We start from the raw sequence: 23,849 nt of genomic DNA, 5'->3' as shown, positions 1-23,849 counted from the left end.
GCAGACTGGAGCGACCCCGAGAAGCCGCGGAACGAGCGAGGGAGAGGGAAAAACAAAACAATAGCGAAAGAACGACACGTTTACGCGCCGTTGCAGATGTGGTACGGAGTGCAACTTCTCTGCGCTTCTACGCGAGAGGAGGAGGCGGGAAGCTACCGGGGACTCCACCTGTATTCACACCGGAGAACGACACACAGAGTGCGTCTGTTGGCAGGCGTGGCGCCTTTCGCGCTGCGATTTTCAGAAAAAATGGCTCGTAATCCCTTCTCGCCTCGCAGCAGACTGGCAGCAGACTGGCAGCAGACCCGTGTCCGCTGCTCTCGAGTGTTAGAGGCCCTCTTTGCGCACGCGCTTCGGGCGACTCGCACAAAAGGCGAAGGAACTTTGGCTGCGCCTCACCCCCGCGCGACTTGTCGCGCTGTGAGAGGCCCCGCCCCCGGAGTTCCGTCTCCGCCGGTGTGTCGGTCTCAAGTCCCGAGAACGACTAAAAACAGCACTTCTTCGGCCTTCGTCCACAAAAGCGAACATCTCGGCCCTCCAGCTCTCGGCATTTTCGTCTGATTTCTGGCCGTCCGCTTCTCTCGGCTCTCCGTCTCCGCGCAGCCCCGAGCCTCTGCTGAGGCGGCCGGCGAGCGAACCGCTGCGGCGGGCGCCGCGGATGCTGCATGCGCCAGGGAAAGTCAGCCACCTGCGCGGAGACGCGAGCACTTCCTCGTATCCTTGGAGAGTCTTCTGGGTTTTCTCCTCGCGTTCCTTCACTCTTCGTCTCGTTCCCTCGCTGTGTGCGGCGGCTGTCGTGCGCTTCAGTCCCTCGCAGACAATCCGCACCTCGGCTGCGGCCGGAACACACGATCCAGACACGTGCTGCAGGTTTGTTGGCTTTGCCCGCGCGTCTGTTTCTTGTCCTCGATTTCGACTCGAGTCTCTCTCCGTCGCCTCGTCTTTCTCGCTGCGGTCTTCCCGCTCTCCGGCCTCTTCCCCGGCTCAACCCTCTCGAAGGATTCTCCCGTCTCAGCCGCGCACGTCGCCCTTTCGTGTGCGGTCGCTCCAGTGTCTCCTCCGCTTTCGCTTCTCCGCGGCTCGGTTCCGCCTCCAGTTTCGCGCCTCCCGCGGCAGTTGTCTCTCAGTTTCCTTGTGCTTTTCACCATGGCTCCCGCGCTTCCGCACCCGCCGTCCGCGAACGTCGTGCTCTCCTTCACGGCCGCGCCCGCGGAGTTGCTCAGCAGCTCCCAAGCCAAGGGCGAGAACTTGCAGATTGAGCTGCAGAGTATCGAACGCGAGTTGAAGGACTGGTGGACGACCAGAAAGATCCTCAGAGATGTACGCGCCTCACTAGCCAGAGAGGGGTGGGGTGGCAGGGGGGGGGAGGGGAGACGTAAAGAAAGCACAGCTGCGTGGGCGTGGCCTTTGACTGCACCGTCGTAGTCCGAGTGCGGCCTGGCGCGTGAGAGTGTCTCGCAGAGCGCCAACAGCGAAACGCGCGCGAAGGAACGGGGGCAGGATCTTGTAAATAGGAGCAATGCGGTGATGTTTGCAATCGCTGCACAGATTCTGTAGTGTTTCGAATAGGTCCTTCTGCGCACTTCGGAAGACATTTCAAGAAGAGGCCTCCCGCCAGAGACACACAGACCGTGAGAGGGCGTGTGCGAACAGGGAAAAATTGAAAAAGGGGGAAAATTCTGGAAAATCGCGTGAAATTGGAGGCTCCCGCCTCCTTCGGGCCTGGAGCGCTCGTGCATGCCTTCATCCGTGGTTCGCTTTCCTTTTGGTTTTTTCTGCAGCGCAACATCGGCATGTTCAACCTCTTCCGCCACCACAACTTTGTCGGGTTCTCGATCAACAACGCGCAGATTTCCGACGGCGAGCGCGTCATGTGGACTGAGCTCGTCAACGGCAAGGTCAGCTGCAGAGAGCTCTCTGCTCTCTTGAAGGGAAACGTTCAACGTCCAATTCGTAATCTGAATACGTAGTGATTCGGGAATCTTGCGGTGCTATGGGCCTCCGTTGTCTTCTGGGCTCGCGCGGGGTTGGTGAATGCGTGAAGGTAGTGTCATTTTTATTTTCCCGCCGCGTTGACGCGGGAGTCTGTCTGGAAGCTACGTCCAAACGCACGGACTTGCGACCCCGAAAATTGAGTTTAAAATACGTCGATGCATCTGCAAAGAGGCGCGACGGGTGAAACCGCCTTCTCAATTTGAAAGCTCGCGCTCTAGCATCATTTGCTGGCTTTTTTTCAGCCGGACTTGGAGGACTCGCTGAGCATCGACGCCCGCGAAATGAAGGTAGGACAGGGCAGGAGCGGCGTGGACGAGGCGAATTGTTTACCGCATTTGTTAATTCGTGAACGCTTTTTCTTTTTGCCTGGAGTGCTTGATGCAGAGTGAGTCGGAGCGTGTCCTGCGCCTTTCACCGCGTGCGTTCGCCGCCCCGGCATGCGCATTTTTCGTCTTTCTGGTTTTTTGTTTCTCTGTTGCGCCGTGGAGCTTCTCACGTGAGGCTGCATGCGTCGCTGCACCGGGCGCTCCATGTCTCCACTTCGACACTCTGTGCTGCGGCGCGTTTTCTTGTCAGGTGGACATGTACACGCGCATCTTCAGGCAGGCTGCAGACCTCGAGAACCCGTGCCGCATTCCTGGTGAGTTCACCTTCTCCATCCCCCCCCCTCCGTCCCGTTATCTCGATCCCAAGGCACCAGAGGGCATGCGATCTATATGGTGTAACGGGGCGTTAGACTGTTGTTCTCAAACGCCCTCTCCATGAGGCATGATCAGAGACAGAAACACATACACGTTGGCGCGGCTGGGCACAGAGGCGCAGAATGTGTTTCCGAGGAGGTATCTGTGCGCGCCTTGCCGAGATTTCTCTGCTTGAAAAGGCCAAAGAGACGTCGAGTGTGGTGGTGAGTCTGCGTTTGCAGGCACCGCGTACCTGCGCTGCCTGCGCGACACGATCAGCGAGACGCAGAACGTGAGTTTTGACATGAAGGCCGCTTCCTCGCGGAGTGGGGGTTTCGAGGCGGAGGAGATGCGCAAGCGGAACTACGAAAGCTCTTCTGCCAGTTTGCAGCGGGGCTGATGAAGCAGAAAGGCGACAGAGCAACGCGCCACACGGCCGCAGTCACCGGCGGATTTGCGCACATGTCGAGACACAGAGAGACGAGAGAGGGACTTACGTGCGCGGAAAAGAATGTCAACGGTGAACGCGTCTTTATCGATATACGTTTTTTATGCAGAGGTGGTTGCTCGCGTTCGCGTGTCGCTCTCTGTCGTGCCAGCTGTTTTTTATGTGCCAGATTATTTTTGCAACTTTTCCGTTTTTTTAGGTTCGCACGTCGACCTGCCTGAACGCGTTCAGCAGCTTCGACGCCTGCCGCAAGGGTCTGATGCAGCAGCAGGCCGCTGCACTCGAGTGAGCAAAAATTGGAGTTCCTGGGAGATTCATTCAGCGCGAACCCGGGGCGCGTCCGCGTTGAATTCGTTCCTCTAGGAAACCAAAATTCGGTTCACACTGCACAAAAGTCGCCACCAACCGTGTCTCCACGGAGAGCTCCGCGCGCGTTCACAACGTCGGTGCGGCGCGTTCTCTAGGGCTTGCCTCTGGCTGTGTTGACTCTTTTGTAGAAGAAAGGCAGACGACTAGAATTGTTCGAAAGACAGTGGGCTGAAGTTTTTCTTTGCTTGCGTGTGGTGCCTCCTCAGGAACAGCTTGATTCGGCAGAATCTGCAGGACATCCGCGCGAAGGTATGCGGCGCCGTCGCTTTGCGAGGCAAAAGGGGCGCTTTCAGGGTTAACTTGGTTTGTTTTCTCGCACTGAGCAAGCGGAAAACAGGCGGAAGCGGCGCAGACGCCGCTCACTGAGGGCGTCTCGAGTTGCCGCGCAAAAGGCACGTCCTCTCCAGCGCAGGCGGCTGCCGCAGACTTTCCGCGCGCAGAGTGGAGGGGCGCGTCTGTCTCTAAGAGATCTAATTTTTTTTGTGCTTTTCATCGCAAAATGTCAACTGCATTTGCAGATCAAGACGATAGCTTGTGATGGTATAGACCCCATTGAGCAATGGGATGAATATAACGAAGATAATCCTGGTCGTCTGATATCCTTCTTGGCATACTTATAAAGGGACAGCACCAATGCATGACCGCGCTATGATCCTCTGCTCTTCACGCCTGCTTTGTAAGGGGGAGGTTGCGAAGATGTGCAGGAAAGCGTAGCATTTTTTCTGCGTCTGTTGTCTGTCCCGCGCGGCTTCAGGCTCTCTTCGAGCGGCGCTCGGTCCTTCTCGACCTGCTTGAGGGCAAATAAAGAACGAGCAGACTGAAAGCCAACTCCTTTGAGCGTCATGTCACGCCGCCCGCGGATTGCGATTCTCTCTCAATGACGCCTCGACCCCACCTCCACCGCGACTCGCTGGACACACATGCTATACACGTCCATAAATATATTTACATATATTTATATTTATATATATTTATTTTTATATATTTGTGTGTTTATATATGTATTTATGGGTACATGTATATGTGTTGGTTCGAAGTGCGATATGCACAAATGCGCGCATATATGTGTATTTCTATTTGCTGTGTGTGTGTGTTTGGTTGTGTGCGTATCGTTTTTGCTGTATTTTCCATTTGTTTGCCGTGTGCGGAGGCAAGAGTGTCTGCGCGCGTCTCCGCTGCTGCAGGAAACCGAAGGCCCTCGAGGCAGCGTCAGCTCCGCCGATCGCGCGTGCAATGCGGTCGGTATATCGCGCTTCGGCGGAAGTAATTCATTTAAAAAAAACCAAGCGGCGATTGCTTCCCTCTGAGCGCCCTCACGCACTATGTGCTGTGCTGCGCCTGCGCGACCCTCGCAGAGCCCGAGCGGAGAACTCGCGGCGAAGAAAACTGCGTCTTCCGCTTTCCCGTAAAGAACGCAAGGCGTTCGCAAGACGCTTTCCACATATATATATATATATATATATTTATATATGTATATATATTTATATTGGTAGGTAGGCATGGTGGTGTGCATTGCCTGGGTCTCGCCTTTCAGCGAAGGCGCTTCTGTCGCAGTCTCCCGTGGCATGTCACGCCTGCAGAGAAAAAAAGACTCGAACTGAGGCGCGGGGCGCAGCGTGGGAGCCGTGCTGCGTGGAGGGGGAGAGACTCTCGCGCAAACTCGCCGCGAAAACTCGAAATCGAGGGAAGCCGTGGCATGAAGCGAGTCGTCCATCAAGAGGAGAGAACGCTCAACTTGCGAGTGAGTAAAGGCTGAGGACGCAGGCGAAGCGACAGAGTGGAGGCACCGCGCCGCACAACACAGCCAAAGCGTGAGACAGGGCCGTAGTTCGGCATTCAAACCCTAAACCCTAGCGATGAGAGCTCCCGAGTCTGTGCATTTGAAGACGTCTCGAAGTGTCTCTCACCGAATCGGCTCTACACTGGCGCATGAGCGACAGCTCTTCGAGTCCGCCACGGTCTCGACTCTGCTTGGTCACGAAGCCGCTTGACTCGAGGGCCCGCCAGATGCATGCACGGATGCTGGCGGATGTCGATTTTCATTGTGTGTGACGACAGGTATTGCAGTGCGCGTGACTGGGGTTCTACTCTCTTCTAAGATACACATGTGGAGACCTGTGTAGCGAGGTCGAGAGGCGTTCAAACGGCTGCCAGTATCGCGCGTCGTGTGCATTTCACATATCTATCTATTCATATATATATATATATATATATACCTGTACGCGTATCGATATGCTACTAGAAAGGCAAGAAATCCTAGATGGCCGCGATATCCTTTCTCTCTTCAAAGAGCGGGCCGTCATCCCGCCGGCGCTTGTCAGCGTGTCCCTCGGTGCTTTTCAGTGGTGTTCTGTGACCTGCATGCGTAGCCGCGCTTGGCCTGAAACTAGTGGAAGAGAAAAACGGCATAGTGAAGCTCGCAGGATAGGTTTCAAACAAGCTACCGACATCAAGAATCGCAATACAGAGTGAGCATGGACAGCTATAGCAGCAGAGGCTACAGAGATGGCCATAGCAAGAGAAATCTGCCTGCTGAGGAGACAGATGACTCGAAGAATTCGGTGCCTGATAAAAAATAGCGGAAGATTGGACTGAGAGCGGCAACGAGAGACGACAAGGATCGCACTGTAGGCAGGAGGCGTCGAGACAGCCTGTCGGGGTGCGAGCCGACGGTGCGAGACTTCCTCGGGGGATCCGCACAGGAAAGAAGTTCTGTCCTGCCGGCCTCTTGAGAGATAGAAACCCGCAGGCCAACAGAGGGAGCAAGGGCTGAAGAAATGCGACACCGGGAGGAACATCGTGCGACTCCTCGAAAAGCTGCGTCGTCGATCTTGTATGTGGAGGGTCAGCGTGCATGCAGTTTTCCTCTAGAAAAAAGAACGCGTTTCTCGCTCGCTGGCTTCTCACAGGAGAGAAAGGGAAGCCGATCTTGCGACAGAAAGTGGCGCAGGGGACCCTAAAATGGAGTGTATGTACACCTGACATGCCTTATTTTTCTTCTTCCCTCACGGGCGCATGAGTTGACTCTTTCTGCTGAGTTCGCCTTGGCCGCGTGCCCCGACTCCGAGAGAGACAGAGAGAAGCGACGAACCGCGGAGGATGTCTGCGTTTCCTCCGCTCCTCTTTCTTTTGTCCCCCGAGGCCTGCAGAGGACGTCGCGAGATTTATGAGAGAGCGTGCCTGGCGTGTTGTCTTCTGTCCTTTGCCCCGTCCTCGCCAACACCACGTTCCCTTTTCTTTTCTCGTCTCCCTTGTAAAGTTTGAAGCATCTCGTTTTCCGTCAAATTTCTTCGCGCGAGCCCTGAGATCTGATTCCTTCCCCGTCCCGTCCCGTTTTCGTTTGCCTCTGCGCATTGTTAACAGAGTGTCCGCTGCCTCTCCTCCGCATCCACGGCTGAAGATTGGCGCCTGCCTCGCCGCGTCTCTCTGCCTTTCCTTATGGTCGGCTGCCCACGTGTTGCCTCTGCGCCTGTGTTTCGTTTCTCTTCTCGCTTTGCAGTCACTTGTGCGCTGGAATAGGCCGGTACAGCGCGTTGTGCACACCCTACCCGCCTCTACTCTCTTCACCCGCGCGAGAAGATGTCTGAGACAACGGCATGAGCGCAAATCCGCCAGCGTCCCGCCTTGAGCCGCGGCCTCCCTCCCCCACGATACACACAGATACGCACACATACTTAGTAATATACACATATTTATATATATATATATTTATATAGACTGTAGCGCGCTAAGTGTGCAGTCGGGCCCGGCGCGCGTCTCGCTTCGTGTCGTTCTCGTTTCTCACGATGGAGGTGCCCATTCCGGCCTTCGTAGTCGACGTCGGCTCGCTCGCGACGCGCGTGGGCTACGCGGGCGACGACTGCCCATGGCAGTTTCATCCGTCCTTCGTCGGCATCTCCGCCTCCTCGAAGGAGCTGCGCTTTCCGCTGTCGTTCAGCGAGAAGCGTCGCCACCTCGCCGTCGAGCCGTGCCTCTATCCCACCTTCCCGTCTGCCTCCTCGCTCTCCCCTTCTCCCTCGTCATCTCCGGCGTCGCTGCTGCCTTCCTACTCGCTCCACGAGGACGCATTCGAGTGCATTCTGCGTTCCTCCATATCGTGCTGTCTCTCGCCCTCGCCTGCGGCCTGCGCACCGGCGGGCGACTTCTGCGCGCCTGACGACTTCGGCGCTGCGGGCGAGAGTCTGCGGGACTTCCCGGTGCTGCTCTCTGAGCCGAATCTGCACTGTCGTGCACTCCGAGAGAAGATGGTAGAGTTGGCCTTCGAGAAGCTCGACGTGCCCGCGCTTTACCTCGCGCCGCGGGCGATGCTGGCGTGTTTCGCGGTCGGGCGCAGCGGCGGACTCGTCGTCGACGTCGGCGCGTCCTCGCTCTCCATCGCGCCCGTTGTTGAGGGCTTCTGCCTGCACCGCGAGGCAGGCGAGTGGCCTGTTGCGGGCGACTTCCTCGATCGCGTCTTCAGCTGCGCGCTGACGCGCCACAACCTGCCTCTGCTTCCGCTCTTCGCGACGCACAAGAAGTACGGGGCTGGCGCCGGGGGGGGAGGGGGAGGCGCCTCCGCCTCCGCGCCACTGCTGGGCTCCACCCGCCCCCACGCCGCCTCCAGCGCGGCGGTCGGCGCCGACGCCGGCGCCAAAGCGCGGGCGCAGGCGCGCCGGCGCGAGCTGCTAGACTGGGAAGGCGTGGAAGAAAGCTTCCTTTACCAGAGTCAAGCGGCCGCGCTGCGCCACATGCGCGAGACCTTCTGCAGTCTTTTCCTCGGCGAGGCGCCGACCGCGGCGGAGCCCAAGCCCGCGGCTGCGACGGGGGGCCCGGGTCTCGCGCCCGAAAAAGCCCCACAGAAGTGTCCCCTGCGGCCCCTCGCCCTGCCGGCGCCCGCGCGTGAGAAGGCCTTCGCCCCGTCGCGCTGGCTCGCGATGCTGCCCGCGCCCGGGGGCAACGTGCGCAGCCTCCACGGCGCCTCCGTCGCGCTGCTTGGCTCTCAAAACGCCCTCGAACTGCCCGATGGGACGCGCCTGCAAGGCGACGAGCTCAGCAACACGGTGAGTGCGGCAGCGCATGCTCAACGAGGCCGCGGCGCTCGAAATTCTAGACCTAACGAACGCGAGAGCGAAACACGCGCGGCGCCGTGGAAGAAGACGGCATCTTTTGCCTCTTCTCCGCAAAACAGTGCCGCGCTTCGTTTCTGTGCACACATCCGCACGTATCTTTATGAATATATATGTAATCATTTCTATTTATTTATGCACCTGCATACTTGTACGTATACAAACATGCATATATATACACACATAACTATTTGGAGGAGTGCGGACTTGTGCGTCACTGCGGGGTTCTGTGTAGGTCTATGAGCCTCCGTGCACCGAGGCGCGTTGCTTGAAAGGTTTTTTGCGTCCTATGCGCCTGCAGTTTTTTTTCTATCTCATCGAGCTGTGTGTGCATGTGCGCGTGCGTGTCGTGCGTTCAGATCCCAGAAGTTCTTTTTCATCCGCAGGCGATCCTGCAGCCGCTCGCTGAGGAGGAAGCGTGGGTTTGCGAGCCTGCAGTGGAGGCCTTCCGCGGCATCACCGAGGAGATTCACGCGGTCGCCAGCCGCGTGGAGGCCGAGGCGCGGAAGGACGTTTTCAACGGCATTGTTCTCGCCGGCGGCTGCTCGGGCATTCCAGGTAAATCGATGAATCCCAGAAAAGTAGAGAAAACCGTCGACAGCAACGGGCTGTCGACGCCGAGGGCGCGGCCTTCAGGAGGCTACTCCGCGCTCCTCTGCAGGTGCTTGTCTACTGTTTCTCTCTCTTTCGGGCGCATGTGCTCTCGCAAGTGCGTTGCGTTTTGGTTTGTAGGGCTCTACGAGCGGCTCAGTCGCGAGCTGACGCGCGACGCGTCGATTACGATGGGACTTAAGTGGAGACTCCTCGCGCTGCCTTCGCTTTTTGAGCGCCGCATCTCCTCGTGGATCGGCGGTAGCATCCTCGCCTCGATGAGCGCCTTCCAGTCTCTCTGGTGCAGCCGCGAAGAATACGATGAGCATGGCGCCTCCATCGTGGAACGAAAATGCTACTAAACCAGCGAGATGGCAAAGATCTCCCCTCGCACGCGTTCCAAAAGCGCCCACGAAGCACATACATACATATATCCATATATGTACATATATCTATTCGTGTGCATGCAGGTGTCTGTGTCGTCTAGACGTGCGCAGAGCCTGTGTGTAGGCATCGACATGAAGCATATATATATATATATGTATCTATGATTCGTGCATATGCGAGAGTTATGTGCACATGCGTGCGCCGTGTGGAGGCATCAGACTGCTGGACTCTTGATTCATTCTTTCCGGTGTATACCTGAATATCTCCAGACATTTCTATCTATGGATGCGCGCAGAAACACTCATTCTTTCCTGTATACACCGGAAAATCTCTACGCGACTGTATTCATGGATGCGCGCTGCTATGCTTGCGCGTGTGTAGGCGGGCGTCGCGTGCACCGAAACGCGCCGTTTGCTTTCTCGAGGGAGAAAACGTGTTTCAGAAGTGTGTGATATGGCGCAGGCCGCAGTGGCGGGTGGCAATTCAGATCTTCCTCTCGCAGGGGTTCAGCTTAAGCGAGAGGAGATTCGATGTGCAGATTCTGAGTCTTGCCTTCGTTCGCGGCGCGTCGCGTCTCTGTGTGCTCTCTTGGTCTTTGCCGGCCTGCGAGTTTGCATGCAACTGCGTGCACCGTTTTCGAAAGGCACTATCGTTTTTGGCGAGTGAAAAGATGCGGTATCGCGGCGGAAGAAACCGAGCAGCAGAAACAAGAAATGCGTCAGGTGACGCGAGATGCATCTCCGACCCGAGATTAGGACGAAAATAGGGAAAAAAGAGAGGTGGAGCGACAATTGCGGCAGGACTCCATCAGACTGCGCGAAGAGACGCACAATCGGCGTTTGGAGACTTCTGCAGCAGAAGAGAGAAATAATTTTAAAAGAGCAGCAGATACCAGGCAGGGAGAGCGAGTGAAACGAAGATGAAAGCCTGAATCCTCTCCGGGAGCCGCCGGGAATCAAATGGAGGCAAAGACACGCACGCGGAAGATACCGGTTTCAGAAATTCCGAGGGAAGAGGACAGATTCAAGTTTTTAGAAAGAAAACTCAGCCAGACCAGACGAAACTCCAAGCGAATACACACACGCAGCTACGATACCAACATGAGCGCTATTGAATTGGAAAAAATTATTTACGAACCCTGATGCCTATGGTACGTGCATGCACGTGGATATGCATTGCATGCATCGATACACACAGCGAGGCGCAGACGCGTAAACTTCATCCAGTCTCAAACCCGAATCATGACTATTTGCCCGCCCCACTCTACATATATATATCCATCTTCCTGAAACTACACAATGATCATGTATAGATGACCTGCTGCTGCGGCGCACTGCGCTTCGTGCGGAGAGGCTCTGCGAGGGAAGGAGGACCTCGAGTGCGGAGTTTGCAAGCGCGTGACGCGACTTGGGAGCTTCTCGACTTCATTTAACAAGTCACAAGGACTGAGCAATCTACCGCACGCCCGCGAAAAAGGAAACTCGTGGGCGCCAGCACTTGGGCCGCCCGCATGCACTCGTACGCGTGGACGAAGAATTACATTTGCCACGCACACGCAGCGACATCCTCACTCGCGCACCGGAGATTCCGACACATGAGAGGAAACGAGCTCCAAAGAATACACTTTAAATTCCACATTTCTTCTAACGCTTTCGCAAACCCGCCGAGCAAACGCACGCTGCTGGGCCTCCACACACACGTGCCGCAGTACCCCAAGAGCTCACACGCAATACACACACATACATATACATATAAATATATACAAATATACATAAATATATGGACATCTATAAGTATATATATATTTGAGTATGTCTGTGAATATATATTGTCTTTGATCAGGATGTCTGCATCGCTGTAGCTTCGGGCGAGTCTCGTCGATCGTGCGTCTGCCAAAAAATGCCGCATGAGGCCCTCGTTTCTTCGCTTCGGCGGAGACGGTTTCGAGGCTCACCATTCGGTCGTGAGCGAGAGACTGGAAAGTCGTTCCTCGAGCGTGCCGATCTCCTTCTTGACTTTGACGCGGCGATAGAAAATGGGACAGTCGCGATTCACGCAGATGACGTCTTGGTGCAAACTGCCCTGGCACCTGAGAGGAAAGACACATAATGCGAAGCGCCAAAACGTCACTGCTCGCGGCAGACATCACACTGCTGCGCATGCGTGCATACTGAAGAGAGACTCGACACAAGAAATCACAGCGCGAGGTTTTGGGGGCTTGGGCCTCAACAAGTAAAGGTGGAGGGGCCTGTCAGCCCTGCTGACTCGCCAAGGGTACAGAGGCAGGGAGCCTTCGACCGTTCAGAATCGGGCGTTGCAACGGCAGAATCGAGGGGTAGCATTGAGCGGATTCTGCGGGGCGGAGGTCTCTGCGCGTCCGCTGCGTCTGAGGCACTCTCTCTCTCCGCATGAAGCTTGCGCTGAACCTCAGAACGCTCGGCTGCATCAACGAAAGCTCGAGAAAAAAAGGTTGAGAGACGCCCACCGCTGACACTCGGTCCACAGGTCGGAATGCTCCTTCTCCTTCGCAGCCATCTCCGCCATCTTCGCGACGACGATCTGGAGAAAAAAAAACAGAGATAGAGGCGGCCGCGAAGACTCTAGCCGGCGCGCAGAGGCGCTAACCACGCAAAAAAAGGCAAGCGCACGAGAAGGCCCGAGCCCGCGCAGCGACGAGGGAAACGCGAAGGCGAAAAGCGAACGAGAGCAGCGGAAAATCACTCCAGAAACTCCTAGTTGCAGTCTTGTAAAACAAAGATCGGGGGGACACGCGTGGAGGATGGAAATCGAAGACGCGCAAGGGACGCCCGGGGCACTGCCAGCCGGCGTTGTCCAGCCCAGAATAAACACCCGGAAACAATGAAAAAAAATTCGAAAACCGCGGATCCGAAGCGAAACGTGAGACTGTCAAGTTTTGGACGCTATTAGAGTGCCGACAAAACTCACTTCCGCTTCGTTTTTTTGGCAGTGGCGGCACAAGGTGCCTTCACGGATGACCGAGCGGCAGCCGACACACTGCAGGCCGCGCTGGATGAACTTGGAGAGCGCGCCCTGCGTGGAGATGCTCACGGTGCGCTTCAGCGTATGCGTGCCGGCTGAAAAAATCCAAAAAACACAAAGCGCCGCTCGTGACACCACGCCTACTCCAAAAAGCGAAGCGACGCAAAAGACGAACGCGACCCGCACCGGCCGCATGCGTGCGCCTCCTCTCCGCGCGCGCCTAAAAGAGAAAGCGCGATCCACACGCGTCGTTTAAGGCAGGAAGTCAGTTTACTCCCAAGACCCCGTTTGTGCGTGGGATGCACGCCACTCCGCCAGAGCGCAGCGGGAAAGTTCTGTCTCCCCAACGGCACGCACGTGGAGGCTTTTGATCGCGTCGCACGACGCTGTGCTTGTGCGCAGGCAGTCGTCGCGTGAACGCTAGAAGCAGCCATGGATCTCTGTCAAGAGGCAAGCGCCGCGCGCGCTTCCCCGTCGTTTTCTGCGGCTGAGTTTTGCCACTGCTCCGCACCCCGGGTCGGCCGGCGGATTGGCGACGTACTGAAGAGGCTCTCAGGATTGCTCATGACACCTTCGAAGATGCGGCAGAGCGGCTTTTTGATGCCTTCGAGGTAGTGCTGCGTGTCGATCGGCAGGCTGTGCTCCAACACGTACAGCGGGTCTTCGGCGCGCTCGTACTGCGCCTGACCCTTCGAGCCCTGAATGACGACGTATGACACGCGGTCGCCGACCGAAGGCGCCGTCCCGGGATCTGCACAGGAAAGTAGGAAAATTTGACAAAAATGAAAAATATTACCACATCAAGCACAGACGCAAGGCATAGTGCCCTCTACTTTCCACGCGCTGGCTGTTTCCTTTTCCCTCTTCCACCCACCTCGCTTGCGGAGCTTCTTTGCGAGCTCGACGTGCGGCAGGCGCGTGTCGTAGTCTATCTTCCCCAGACTCTTGGTCTGCACGAGCAGACTGAGATCGATTTTATTCTGAAGAAAGAGACGAAGACACTAAACAAATCTGAGGTTCCCCGTTGTGCCCACCCTTCTACTCTCATCGTCTCTATCTCTCTATCTCTATTTTGAATTAATTAATTAATTAATTATTTATTTATTTATTTATTTATTTATTTATTTATTTATTTATTTATTTATTTATTTATTTATTTATTTATTTATTTATTTATTTATTTATTTATTTATTTATTTATTTATTTATTTATTTATTTATTTATTTATTTATTTATTTATTTATTTATTTATTTATTTATTTATTTATTTATTTATTTATTTATTTATTTATTTATTTATTTATTTATTTATTTATTTATTTATTTATTTATTTATTTATTTATTTATTTATTTATTTATTTATTTATTTATTTATTTATTTATTTATTTATTTATTTATTTATTTATTTATTTATTTATTTATTTATTTATTTATTTATTTATTTATTTATTTATTTATTTATTTATTTATTTATTTATTTATTTATTTATTTATTTATTTATTTATTTATTTATTTATTTATTTATTTATTTATTTATTTATCGATCTATCTATCGATCTATCTATCCATCATTGCGTGTATGTATTTACAACCAGACAGCTAAACAAATATATATATATATATATATATATATATATACATGAATCTACATTCACTTCTTTAAAGAAACAAATATGCGTACATACAGATGTATAGCGATAGAAATACACAAATAGATATGCATAAACTTGCTGGTCTTCGCAAGCGGGTCCGTTTGCTCCGGTTGGCGGAGTTCTGTGTCTGTTCATCATGCTTGTTGGTTTTTTCTTTCCGCGCTGAATACCTGCAGAAGCTCCGCGACCTTCTTTCGAGTGTATTCCTTCGCGGCCTCAACGTCTTTGTCGATAAGCATCTTCCGGAGAACCGTGTCGGCCATGGTTTGAACAAGAAGAGAGAAATCGCGGCGAACCGTCTAAGGAGGAACGCAAACACGCTCACTTTCTACCGAAACGCGCTCTTGGTTACATTCCTTAATCTCGCGAACAACAAATTCCGACTACCTACGGGAACAAGGAGAGCGGCCGTTTCACATCAACCTTAGACCGCGGATAGCAATGTCACTGCAGAGGTATAGAGTATAAATAATCCCTGTCCGCTGACTGCATGCATGCGCTCTCCCGAGCAAAAAACGTTACAGTTCATAGGATACTGAAGGTGACTCCGGTTGGGAATTGCAGACAGCGAAATTCTTCATGACTGCAGTCAAGGCAGCTCCACACTCCGCTCCTCCAAAGACAGGAGCGGCATGGAGGACGAGCCGCCCCGAGGCTCCCTTTCCTGTCACTGGATTCGGGGCGCAAGTTATCCTTCAAAGCTTTCTCTAATGTTCAACTCGATGGATCATCGTTGTATATACGCACGTCTATATCCATGTAGGCATGCATGTATTTGTTCGTCTCTGTCTATCAACGCCGGCACGCTCACATCTACGCGGCTGCTTCTATCTCTGTATATCTATCTCTTTGCCTTTCTGCATATCCCTTTCTAGCTACATGCCTCTTTCTGCGGACTCATGGGCATGCACACAGGCGTCAAGCGCGCGGCTGATCCGCGCGCGAGAGAGGTAAAGATTACAAACTCACTTCGATACCCTTGGAGTCGATTTTGTCGTATTTATCTGGGCGCGTGTAGAGCAGGCCGGCGTAGCGCTTTTTGTTCATCAGCAGGAAGGGACAGTAGACCTTCTCGAACTCCAAACGAATCGGCTTGATAAACTTCGCGCTAATAGCCTGCGCCGCCTCTTCGCCTAAAGAGGAAGGAAAACACAGCGGCGAACAGGAAAGAGAAAGCGAGATACGGGAGAGAAAGACCAACATGAACAGGCAAGCATGCAGTATACTTTTATATAGATATTCATAAATCAGATATGTATAAATATAAACATATGTAGATAAGTACGTACAAATATATCTATCTATATATATATATATTGATAAATATAGACATATGTATAAATATATATGTAAAAATATATGTTGTATAGGTGAAAGCAGAACTCACCGAGCTGCATGGCTTCTGCGATCGTGTGATCTCCAAAGTGCACCATGACCGAGTCTGTGTCTCCGTAGACAACTGTGGCGTTGTTCGCGCGGCCCTTATCCTGGCAAAACATCTTCTCGACTTCGCGCCGCGTGAAATCAATCATATCTCTGCCAAAACACGTGATGGTCGTAGCAACCTCCAAGCACGGAAGCTGCCCTCCAGTCTAAAAACAATAATACAGAAATGCAACTATATACACATATAACTGCTTATATGATTACTTCTGCATTTGGATGTCAGTGACGGGAGGCAGGGTGTCAGGTCAATCTACACAGTAGATGTGTGGATATTCATAGACGCTGCGATTCTCAGTTCACGCTTCGCTGGGAAACAGTCTGATCACGCCTAGTTCCTGCTTCCTTCCGCGTCTGCTTTTCCGTGAAAAAGATCGCAAAGAGGATGCGCCGCTTCACACAGAGACGCATGCACCTTTTTCGTGATCACATGAGGCGCCGAAGCGTGAGAAGCTGGAGAAAGTGTTTTTCGTGCGTACCGTGGTTCCCGTGTACCCGTAGACACTGTTTGCGCTGATTTTCAGCGCGAGTTGTCTGCCGTTGAGCACTTTTTTTGTCATTTCGTCCTTCGCGGCAGCCATCTCCTTCCGCGCGACTTTGCGCGCGGCGATGAGCTCCTCGACAATCATCGGCAGCACGCCGCGCCGCACGTGGGCCTTGACAAACTTGTGCGCCGGCGTCGTCGTCGTGACGGTCACCTGGAGGCCGCAGATTCGACGAAACGCAAACTCGAGAGGGCGTCATTCCCAGCAAACCGCGCGAGGACGCGCCCGAAAAACAAAAAAAATAACCGCCGCACCCCGCGACAGACATGGAGCCGCGCATCAAGCCTCGTCGCGTCGCAGGACTGCCTCGCTCTCCCCGCGGGGCCGTGTCAATCAGAAAAAAACAAACGGCCATTCTTCGCCAGGCGGCTCGCGAAGCGTGTGCTTCGGTTCATGCCAAGGTGCGCAGCAGCCGCGATGCACTCCGCATTCAACTGCCGCAGAGACGATGCGCAAGCTGCCCCTAACTGCTACAACGCCGGCTAACGAGCAGCACAGACAGCGCTGCACGCAGACGTTCCCTCCTCGTGTTGAAGACGGCAGATCCGAACGAGGCCTCCGCTGGAGGATGACGTTGGCGCGCAGCCTCTCAGCGCCTCCGCCTTGCCCTTGCCCCCCGTCTTCTTTTCTCGTGATTGCAAGTGCGCGAACAACTGTCGAGCGAGGGATGCCGCGCCGCGGCGCTGCGTACGTCATCAGAGTTGTTCACTCTCTGTGCGTCCGGACCCGCGACGAGCGTGCTGTAGCAGATGTTGTGGGCAATCATGATGGAGGGGTATAGCGACGCGAAATCGAGCGTCGCGATCGGCTTGTCGTAGAAGCCCTTCCGCGGATCCAACACAGTCGCACCTTCGTACTGCACAGAGTTGTCACCGCCTGACCGCTGAAAAAGGAAAAAAAGTCGAAAATGCCTCTGCGAGACAACCGCTTGCAGAGCGTCTCTCGCGCGAGAGAAGGAAAGGGGAAAGACACACACGCGAAAAGCCACAAAAACAGGTTCACGGGCGAACACACGCGCTAGAACCTTTCTAGACACGTATACACATACACATACGCAATATATACATGTATACATATACATAGAAATAAACAGATAGATATAAATGCATATACAAATATATATATATATATATATACATATGTTTGAACATGTGTATAATGCGGTGAGGTACGATCGCGTGCGTAGTAGAACACTGAGTCAATTTAAGAATAAAACTGAAAAGCCGCGCCTACGTTACCAGCTTCAGAGAAAAAATCGCTAGTTGAGGAAGCAGATTTCGATTTGAATTACCTTCACAGCGGGGACGACGTAGTTCAACTCTTTGCACTTCCGCAGCAGCTGCGCCGTGACCTTGATTTGCTGACCTCTGAAAAAAATCAAAATTTCCATCAATCGCTCCAAAACAAAATCCGCCTGACGCAGCGTCCGACAGGTTTGCCATGTCGTTCTCTTTTCCGCAGCATTCTCTGGGGCCCTCCCCACGCTGCGCGAGCACACCTTCGAAAATGATTCGTCGCTCGCGGAAGAAACTCCAGCCCAGGCCGCAGTCTCTTCGTTATATCAGACACATGTTCATATATATATATATATACACACATCTATATATCTATATATGACCTCCCCTCTTCACATATATATATGCATTTGCATATATATAATTGTATGTAGTGTCGTCTCTACGTGGCTGGAGCGCCCACCGCCACGCGAGCCATGCCCGTCTACACAAGAGCGAGCGATGTAAAAGAAGAACGCGTTTGTTGCTGTGCTGCGCAGAGGCTGCCCATCCTCCTGAGACGCAGATGCTCGCTGAACAGGGATCTAGGTAAGAGGCTCTATACGTGTTACATATACATTTATATATACATAGATATATGTATTTGTATACGTATGTATAGATTTATGTTTTTTTACGTCTTTTTTGTGACGTACCTGGTGAGGAGGAAGTTGAGGGGAGTGCCCGTGACTCGACTCATTTCGACGTAGTTGTAGAGGAAAAGCAATTCGTTTAAAAGCCGTAGCGGCAGGTACGCGTCCTTCAGACAGTAGACACCGATGCGCCGCCGCGAGGACGGGCAGCCGCGAAAAAGATCTCCAATCATGCTGTAGTGAACGTCCTCCTGAACGCAACAACCGAGAGACGCGGCACGGAGTGCGGACTCAGAGATTCTGCGACATTCCATCTCGAACCGATTCGAAAAAAAAAATGCTGCGAAGCCCCGCACGCGATAAAAACCGCGTGGAGCCGACCTCGGAAAAAAAAGGCAAAGGTGCACCGAGACATAAACGTTTACTGAGTCCAAAGGCATATGCAGGCAGGCATATGAATATATATATATATATATATATATATATGCATATATATGTATATACATACATATATGGATGTATACATCAGCAGTCGATGCGCTTCAGGATACCAGTATATGTCTACGGAATATATATATATATATATATGACTGCGTGAAGGAGTAAGCGCACATGCGTCGGCTAGTGAAACAAAAGTTGCATGTTCAGATCAGATGCACATCTCCGAGTCACTCCCCCACTCCCCGGTGAGATCTGCGCGGAGGGCGCCCGCCGTTGCGGCGAGTCGACACACACACACCTTTTGCTCCTTGAGAAACTCGAAGGAGACGAAGTTGAGGGAGTAGCTTTTCAGTTTGTATTCGCGGCGAACGAGCTCGAGGAGATCGAATTGCATGCGGCCTTCCGTCGGGATCTCTTTGCCTTCGTGCGTGCCGAGGGCGCTGCCAGCGGCAACAGACAGCGGAAAGAAGGAACTAAAAGGAGTGACGCTGGAAGGCACCAGAAAGCGCGCCGCGCAGCGGCAGCTCGACGACAAAACGCCGCAACAGGAACGCCGCGGCGGAGCTTGCGAACTAGATCCATGCATGCGGAGGGAAGACCGAAAGGACGGGCCTACCGTGAGCTGAAGCTGCTGTCGCGAATCTTGCTCTCGAGCATCTTCAGCCTCGACAGCCGGTTGAAGCCCTCAACCTTCAGCGTCGCCGCGCGCGTGATGAGGTAGTTCAAATCAAAGTTCACGCAGTTGTACCCCGTCAAGAAATCTGGATCGACCTGAGGAAAAGAGGAAAACCCCCACACTCTCTCCAGCCAGAATCCAAGCGACGCACCTCGAGTGCGACACCTGAAAAAAAGAGGAAGGAAACACCTACGCAGAAGTGCGACAGATGTGCGCGTATATAGCCTGCGCCGTCTCCCCCCGCTCCTGCACGAATCAGCGCATGTGCATGCAGGTGTCTGTCTGCGTGACTGCATTTTGCCGTGCATGCATGTACGGACAGGCCCGTCTGGGCATAAAGAAAACCTCCTCCGTGGCGCGTACCTCTCTGACGAACTCTGCCCATTTGCTGAGCATCTCCTTCTCCTCGTCGAACCAGACGACGACTGCGCCGGGGATGGATGAGCACTCGCGAAGGGAGAAGAGGACGCGGCACAGCGGGCGCTCAAGGCCGCCGGTCAGCTTGCAGCGGCGCCGCGCCTCGAGGTCTGCGAGGGGCGACTCAGCGTCAATCGGCGAGTCTGGCGGACTCTGGCAGACGACGATCGACGAAATCTGAATCACAGGATCCGTCTCCGGCTCGGGAAACCCTTCACCCTGGAGCTTCACGCACTCGATATCTGCACAACATGCAAATGGCTGACAGGCCCTAAACCCTAAACTCTTTTAGCTGACGAGGAGAAACTAGAAAAATCCTGCATCGCCCGCGACACAGCCCCCCCGACGTCGGCACACGACGCTAAACAGAAACAGCAAAGTGAAAATGGACATCTGCGTGAAAATGCGGACATATAAATACACTCGCCGGTGCGCTGCGTAGACTCGCGGACACGCACCAGCGCATACATGTACATACATACATATACATCTCTCTCTCTCCATATATATATACATATACGTAGACAGGTGTACACATTTATACATAAACACCCGTAGAAGTACATATTTATAGAGGTACATACATATACCATTACATATATATATATGTACATACGTGCGCATATACATGTACATATACAGATACATAAACACATGTACACATATATACATGTACATAGATCCATCTATAGAAGTACATATATGATATATATCTATATATATGAATACGCTCGCATGATTTCCGTCCACCGTCGTCTCCGGAAATTCCTGGGTCTCGCGTTTACCGAATGAGAGGATGCGCAGCGGCGGCAGTTTCTGCCAGCGCTCCGCGGGGGGAGGGCAATCAGGTCGGCGTAGTGGATGTCGAACTCAAGCTGCGCGGAGGTCTCATGCAATGCCGGCTGCCGCAGCACGTACGAACTCCCGCGGCCTGAAAAGAAACGATACGTGCCTCCATGAGAACTAATCAACACCAGCACGAAACAAAGCGAACCTGGAGACACGACACATCCGATGCGTATATATATATATATATAGAGAGAGAGAGAGAAATATATATATATATAAAGAGATAGATATAGATACAGATATAGGTATAAATACATAAAGTTGTAAGTACGTATATGTATATATATCTGAAGAACATGAACAAAAAGATAGCTCCTGCCATCTCGTGATCCTTTTTAGCGTTTGTCGCCGATCCACGTAGACAAGGCCTTTCCGCGTGACGCACTTACGAAGATCCGCACGCGCCGCCGAACGCGACGCTCCTCCGGTCTCTCGCGCGAGCTCTCCGCGCAAAAAGCCTAGGCCGCCATCTTTCGTCGAATACATCTCTTTACCTTCCTATGCCTTGCATACGCATGAATATATTTCTGTATACTTTTCAGTGTCTTTTATATATTTTTCTGTAGCTGTGCATTGCGTCGCGGCGTTGCGCCCGCGCTCACCGACGAGCCAGGAGCATCCAGTTGTCTTTGTGTCCACGAGGTACCGCAGAAGGAACGGGATGTTTGACTCGTAGGTCGTTACCGGCAGAGGGACTCTGACACCTCCGCCGGCGCCGGCGAGCGCGCGGGCGGCTTCGAGTTGCTGCGCGACGCTCGCCTCGTCCCGCGCCTCGCTGGCGGCGTTCATATCCTCCTCGGCGTCCTCTGCGGTGTAGGCCTCTGGCGCCGCCTGCGCGATCGCCGGCGTGGGCGCAGAAGGCCCTGCGGAAGAGAGCGAGGCGTCGATCGAGATGCCGCGCTCAATCAGCGTGCGCGTCGGCGCAATCCAGGTCGGCAGCACCAGCGTGATGCGGAAAAACAGCGACGGGCCCTTCCAGGGCTTGAAGTACATCAGACTCTGCACGCAGAGGACAGCACGCCACGCGAGAGACACGAAACCGAGCGAGGATGCAGGCCGCAGCAAAAGAATGCAGTGAAAAGCCGCACAGCGTGGGCGGAGAAGCGCGGCGCGACGACGCGCGCGGGGTCTAAGACGTCACACCGCGCAGAGAAGGAGCGACGGATAGGAAAGAAGAGAGACTGCGCGACAGGCGCGAGCGAGGAGAGGCAGAAAGACGCCGGCGCGCTGGCAAAGGAAGCAGACTCGCCACGCGTCTTAGAGCGTGTGAGAGATGAAAAAAAGTGAATTCCTTGCAGTCTTCGTTGCTCATCGCGCCTGCTAACTGGTTTCCCTGAGGCCTTGAACGCGCGCGTCCGCCGCGCACGCAGCCGCTTACCTCTTTCTTCTCGATGCGGACGTCGAGGCACCGCGCATCGTACGCCTTCGCCGACGACTGCGTCTTGAGCAGCCACTCCTGCAAAGAGAAAAAACAGCGCACACCACACGCGAGGGGCGCACACCTGAAGCCGATAGATGCATCCTCATCGAGGCCGCTGGGCTTCTTCCGCCTTTTTTCGCAGGCCGTTTCTCGAGCCGCGCACGGTCTTCCCGTCCTGCCTCGCGACCAGAGAGGCAGGCCAGGACAGCCCTCACGCTGAGGCGTTTCCGGCCCTTTCTTTGCTGATTCGCGGCCTTCGGGCGCCTCCTTTCTCTCGCTTTGAAAGCTAATGCCGAGGGCTCCACGCCGTCTAGGCCTTCGAGCGGTCGCGAGGCCTGTGAGGCTCCTCGCGCCTGTTCTCCGTCGCTCTCTAGATCTGTCCTCTCGGCAAACGCCTTCACGGGCATCGCGTGACGCTTACGTCGAGGAAGGCTTTGAACCTGGCTGTGATGGCGTTCGTTCCTTCGCCGCCGCCGGGCTCCTTAAGCAGCTGCTCCTGCAGCGACGGGGGGACTTCGCAGTAGAAGTAGGGGAAGAAGCCATGCACGTTTGCGCAGACTGAACGCCCATCCTCAGTGACGCCATACACGCGAAACATCGGCGCGAGCCCGTTTACCGTCCCTGCAGCCTCCGCCGCATGGGCGCCAGGCGATACCGCTGCAGGCGGCGGCGTCGGAGACACGTTGGGCTCGTAGGAGGCGCAGGGTGCCGCAGAACGCGCGGCGGAGACCGCCAGCGAGCGGTGGCGGTTACGAATCGCCACCGGGACGGCGTTGCGGTTGGCAGTCGCGTTCGCGATGTCGAGTTGAAAAAAAACTGCACGCAGACACCCGCAGCGAAGAACAAACCCAAGCGCAGAGGCAAACTCAAGCGAGGAAGCGCCTTCGCCCTCCGCACAGACAACCCGCGCCTCGCACAAAGCCGAAAATGCAGAAGCACACAAAGCTGGAGGTGCCACGCCACACCGAAACAACGCGCCAAGAGCGGGACTGCTGCCATGAGAAAAGCGAGCGTCGAACGAAAACAGAGAGATGCGGAGGAGACAGGGCCTCTTCGGTTGAAATCGATGGATGCAGATAGCCACAGAAGTCAAGACACAGAGAGTGTGCGAAGCGACCGAGGCATCGCGGGCGCGTAGGCAAATGCGATTTCTCCGCGTCACAAAAGGCTTTCGTTCTGCGCATATCGCGAGCCTGGGGCTGCAGGAGACTCGTCACCGTTTTCAATCGCGTGCGGATTGCAAAGAGAGAGCGAGAGTGACGCTTGGAACTCCGGGAAGAAGAATCTCGCAGGCGCTGAGGAAGAAGGAAGGCACGCGTCCTACCGAGGTCTTTCGTGGCATCTGTACACACGCAGGCATCAGAGATGTGCCCACACATCACAGACACCAGTGCGAACAGCAGCCGCATGCAGAAGAACACATATTCCTTATTTGCTGAAGCAGGTGTCACCGGCCGCAGCCCGAGCAGCACAGGCAAGTTTCTGCATGTCGAGGCTCGCGGCTGCAGCGCGACTGCCGAGCCTCGCGGGAGTTTCGTGTCGCCGAAAACCCTAAAACTAGATGTCTCTGTGTTTGCAAATATGCGTGCACACACGTCTAAGCGCGGGAGTCGATATAGGCGCGACGCGAAGTCGATGCAGCGCTGATCACTGCGCTGGGGTGAGGTAGGAGCCAGCGAACGCCGTTTCCTTGCCTCTCCTCACCGTGCGGGTGCTGCAGGGCCAGTTGCCGCTCTTCCTCAGTTCCGTCGCGGTTCCACGCTTCCATGAGAGCCCTCCACTGCTGCTCCTGATTACGTTTTTCTTCTTCGGTTCCTGCGCGGATGCCAAGCACATCCAGGGCGAGCGCGCCGCCGGCGAGCGCCTCGCTTCTCCGCCGCGAAGCAGGCGACGCCACGGAGTCGCTCGGCGCGGGCCGTACGCCCTTCTTCGGCGTGCTGAGTGCAGGGGAAACCGCCAT

The 23,849-nt window shown here is 54.1% G+C and overlaps 3 protein-coding genes across 3 annotated transcripts; 2 read left to right on the top strand and 1 right to left on the bottom strand.

The window, feature by feature from the left end:
- Positions 1-1,146: 1,146 nt before the first annotated feature.
- BESB_084080 (putative myosin heavy chain) lies at positions 1,147-4,297 on the top strand (the record flags this gene model as incomplete). Its single annotated transcript, XM_029366758.1, has 8 exons — positions 1,147-1,320; positions 1,782-1,898; positions 2,238-2,282; positions 2,572-2,635; positions 2,918-2,967; positions 3,323-3,408; positions 3,699-3,741; positions 4,247-4,297. The coding sequence occupies 8 exons, from the start codon at positions 1,147-1,149 to the stop codon at positions 4,295-4,297; spliced, it is 630 nt and encodes a 209-aa protein (XP_029217218.1).
- Positions 4,298-7,277: 2,980 nt separating this feature from the next.
- BESB_084070 (actin like protein ALP2a) lies at positions 7,278-9,550 on the top strand (the record flags this gene model as incomplete). The annotated part of the gene is made up of 3 exons (XM_029366757.1): positions 7,278-8,531; positions 8,957-9,155; positions 9,330-9,550. 3 exons carry the CDS (start codon positions 7,278-7,280, stop codon positions 9,548-9,550), a joined length of 1,674 nt encoding a protein of 557 aa, XP_029217217.1.
- A 1,975-nt stretch (positions 9,551-11,525) lies between these two features.
- On the bottom strand, positions 11,526-23,849 carry BESB_084060 (DNA polymerase; the record flags this gene model as incomplete). The annotated part of the gene is made up of 19 exons (XM_029366756.1): positions 11,526-11,664; positions 12,061-12,134; positions 12,522-12,670; positions 13,117-13,326; positions 13,450-13,555; positions 14,402-14,530; positions 15,201-15,364; positions 15,619-15,823; positions 16,154-16,372; positions 16,911-17,102; positions 17,511-17,586; positions 18,150-18,337; positions 18,826-18,967; positions 19,144-19,298; positions 19,567-19,862; positions 21,072-21,468; positions 21,848-21,925; positions 22,311-22,705; positions 23,594-23,849. 19 exons carry the CDS (start codon positions 23,847-23,849, stop codon positions 11,526-11,528), a joined length of 3,570 nt encoding a protein of 1,189 aa, XP_029217216.1.

The sequence above is a fragment of the Besnoitia besnoiti genome, chromosome VIII (genome assembly GCF_002563875.1).
Source record: "Besnoitia besnoiti strain Bb-Ger1 chromosome VIII, whole genome shotgun sequence".
NCBI classification, from domain to species: domain Eukaryota; phylum Apicomplexa; class Conoidasida; order Eucoccidiorida; family Sarcocystidae; genus Besnoitia; species Besnoitia besnoiti.
This window is presented reverse-complemented; position numbering and strand designations above follow the sequence as displayed.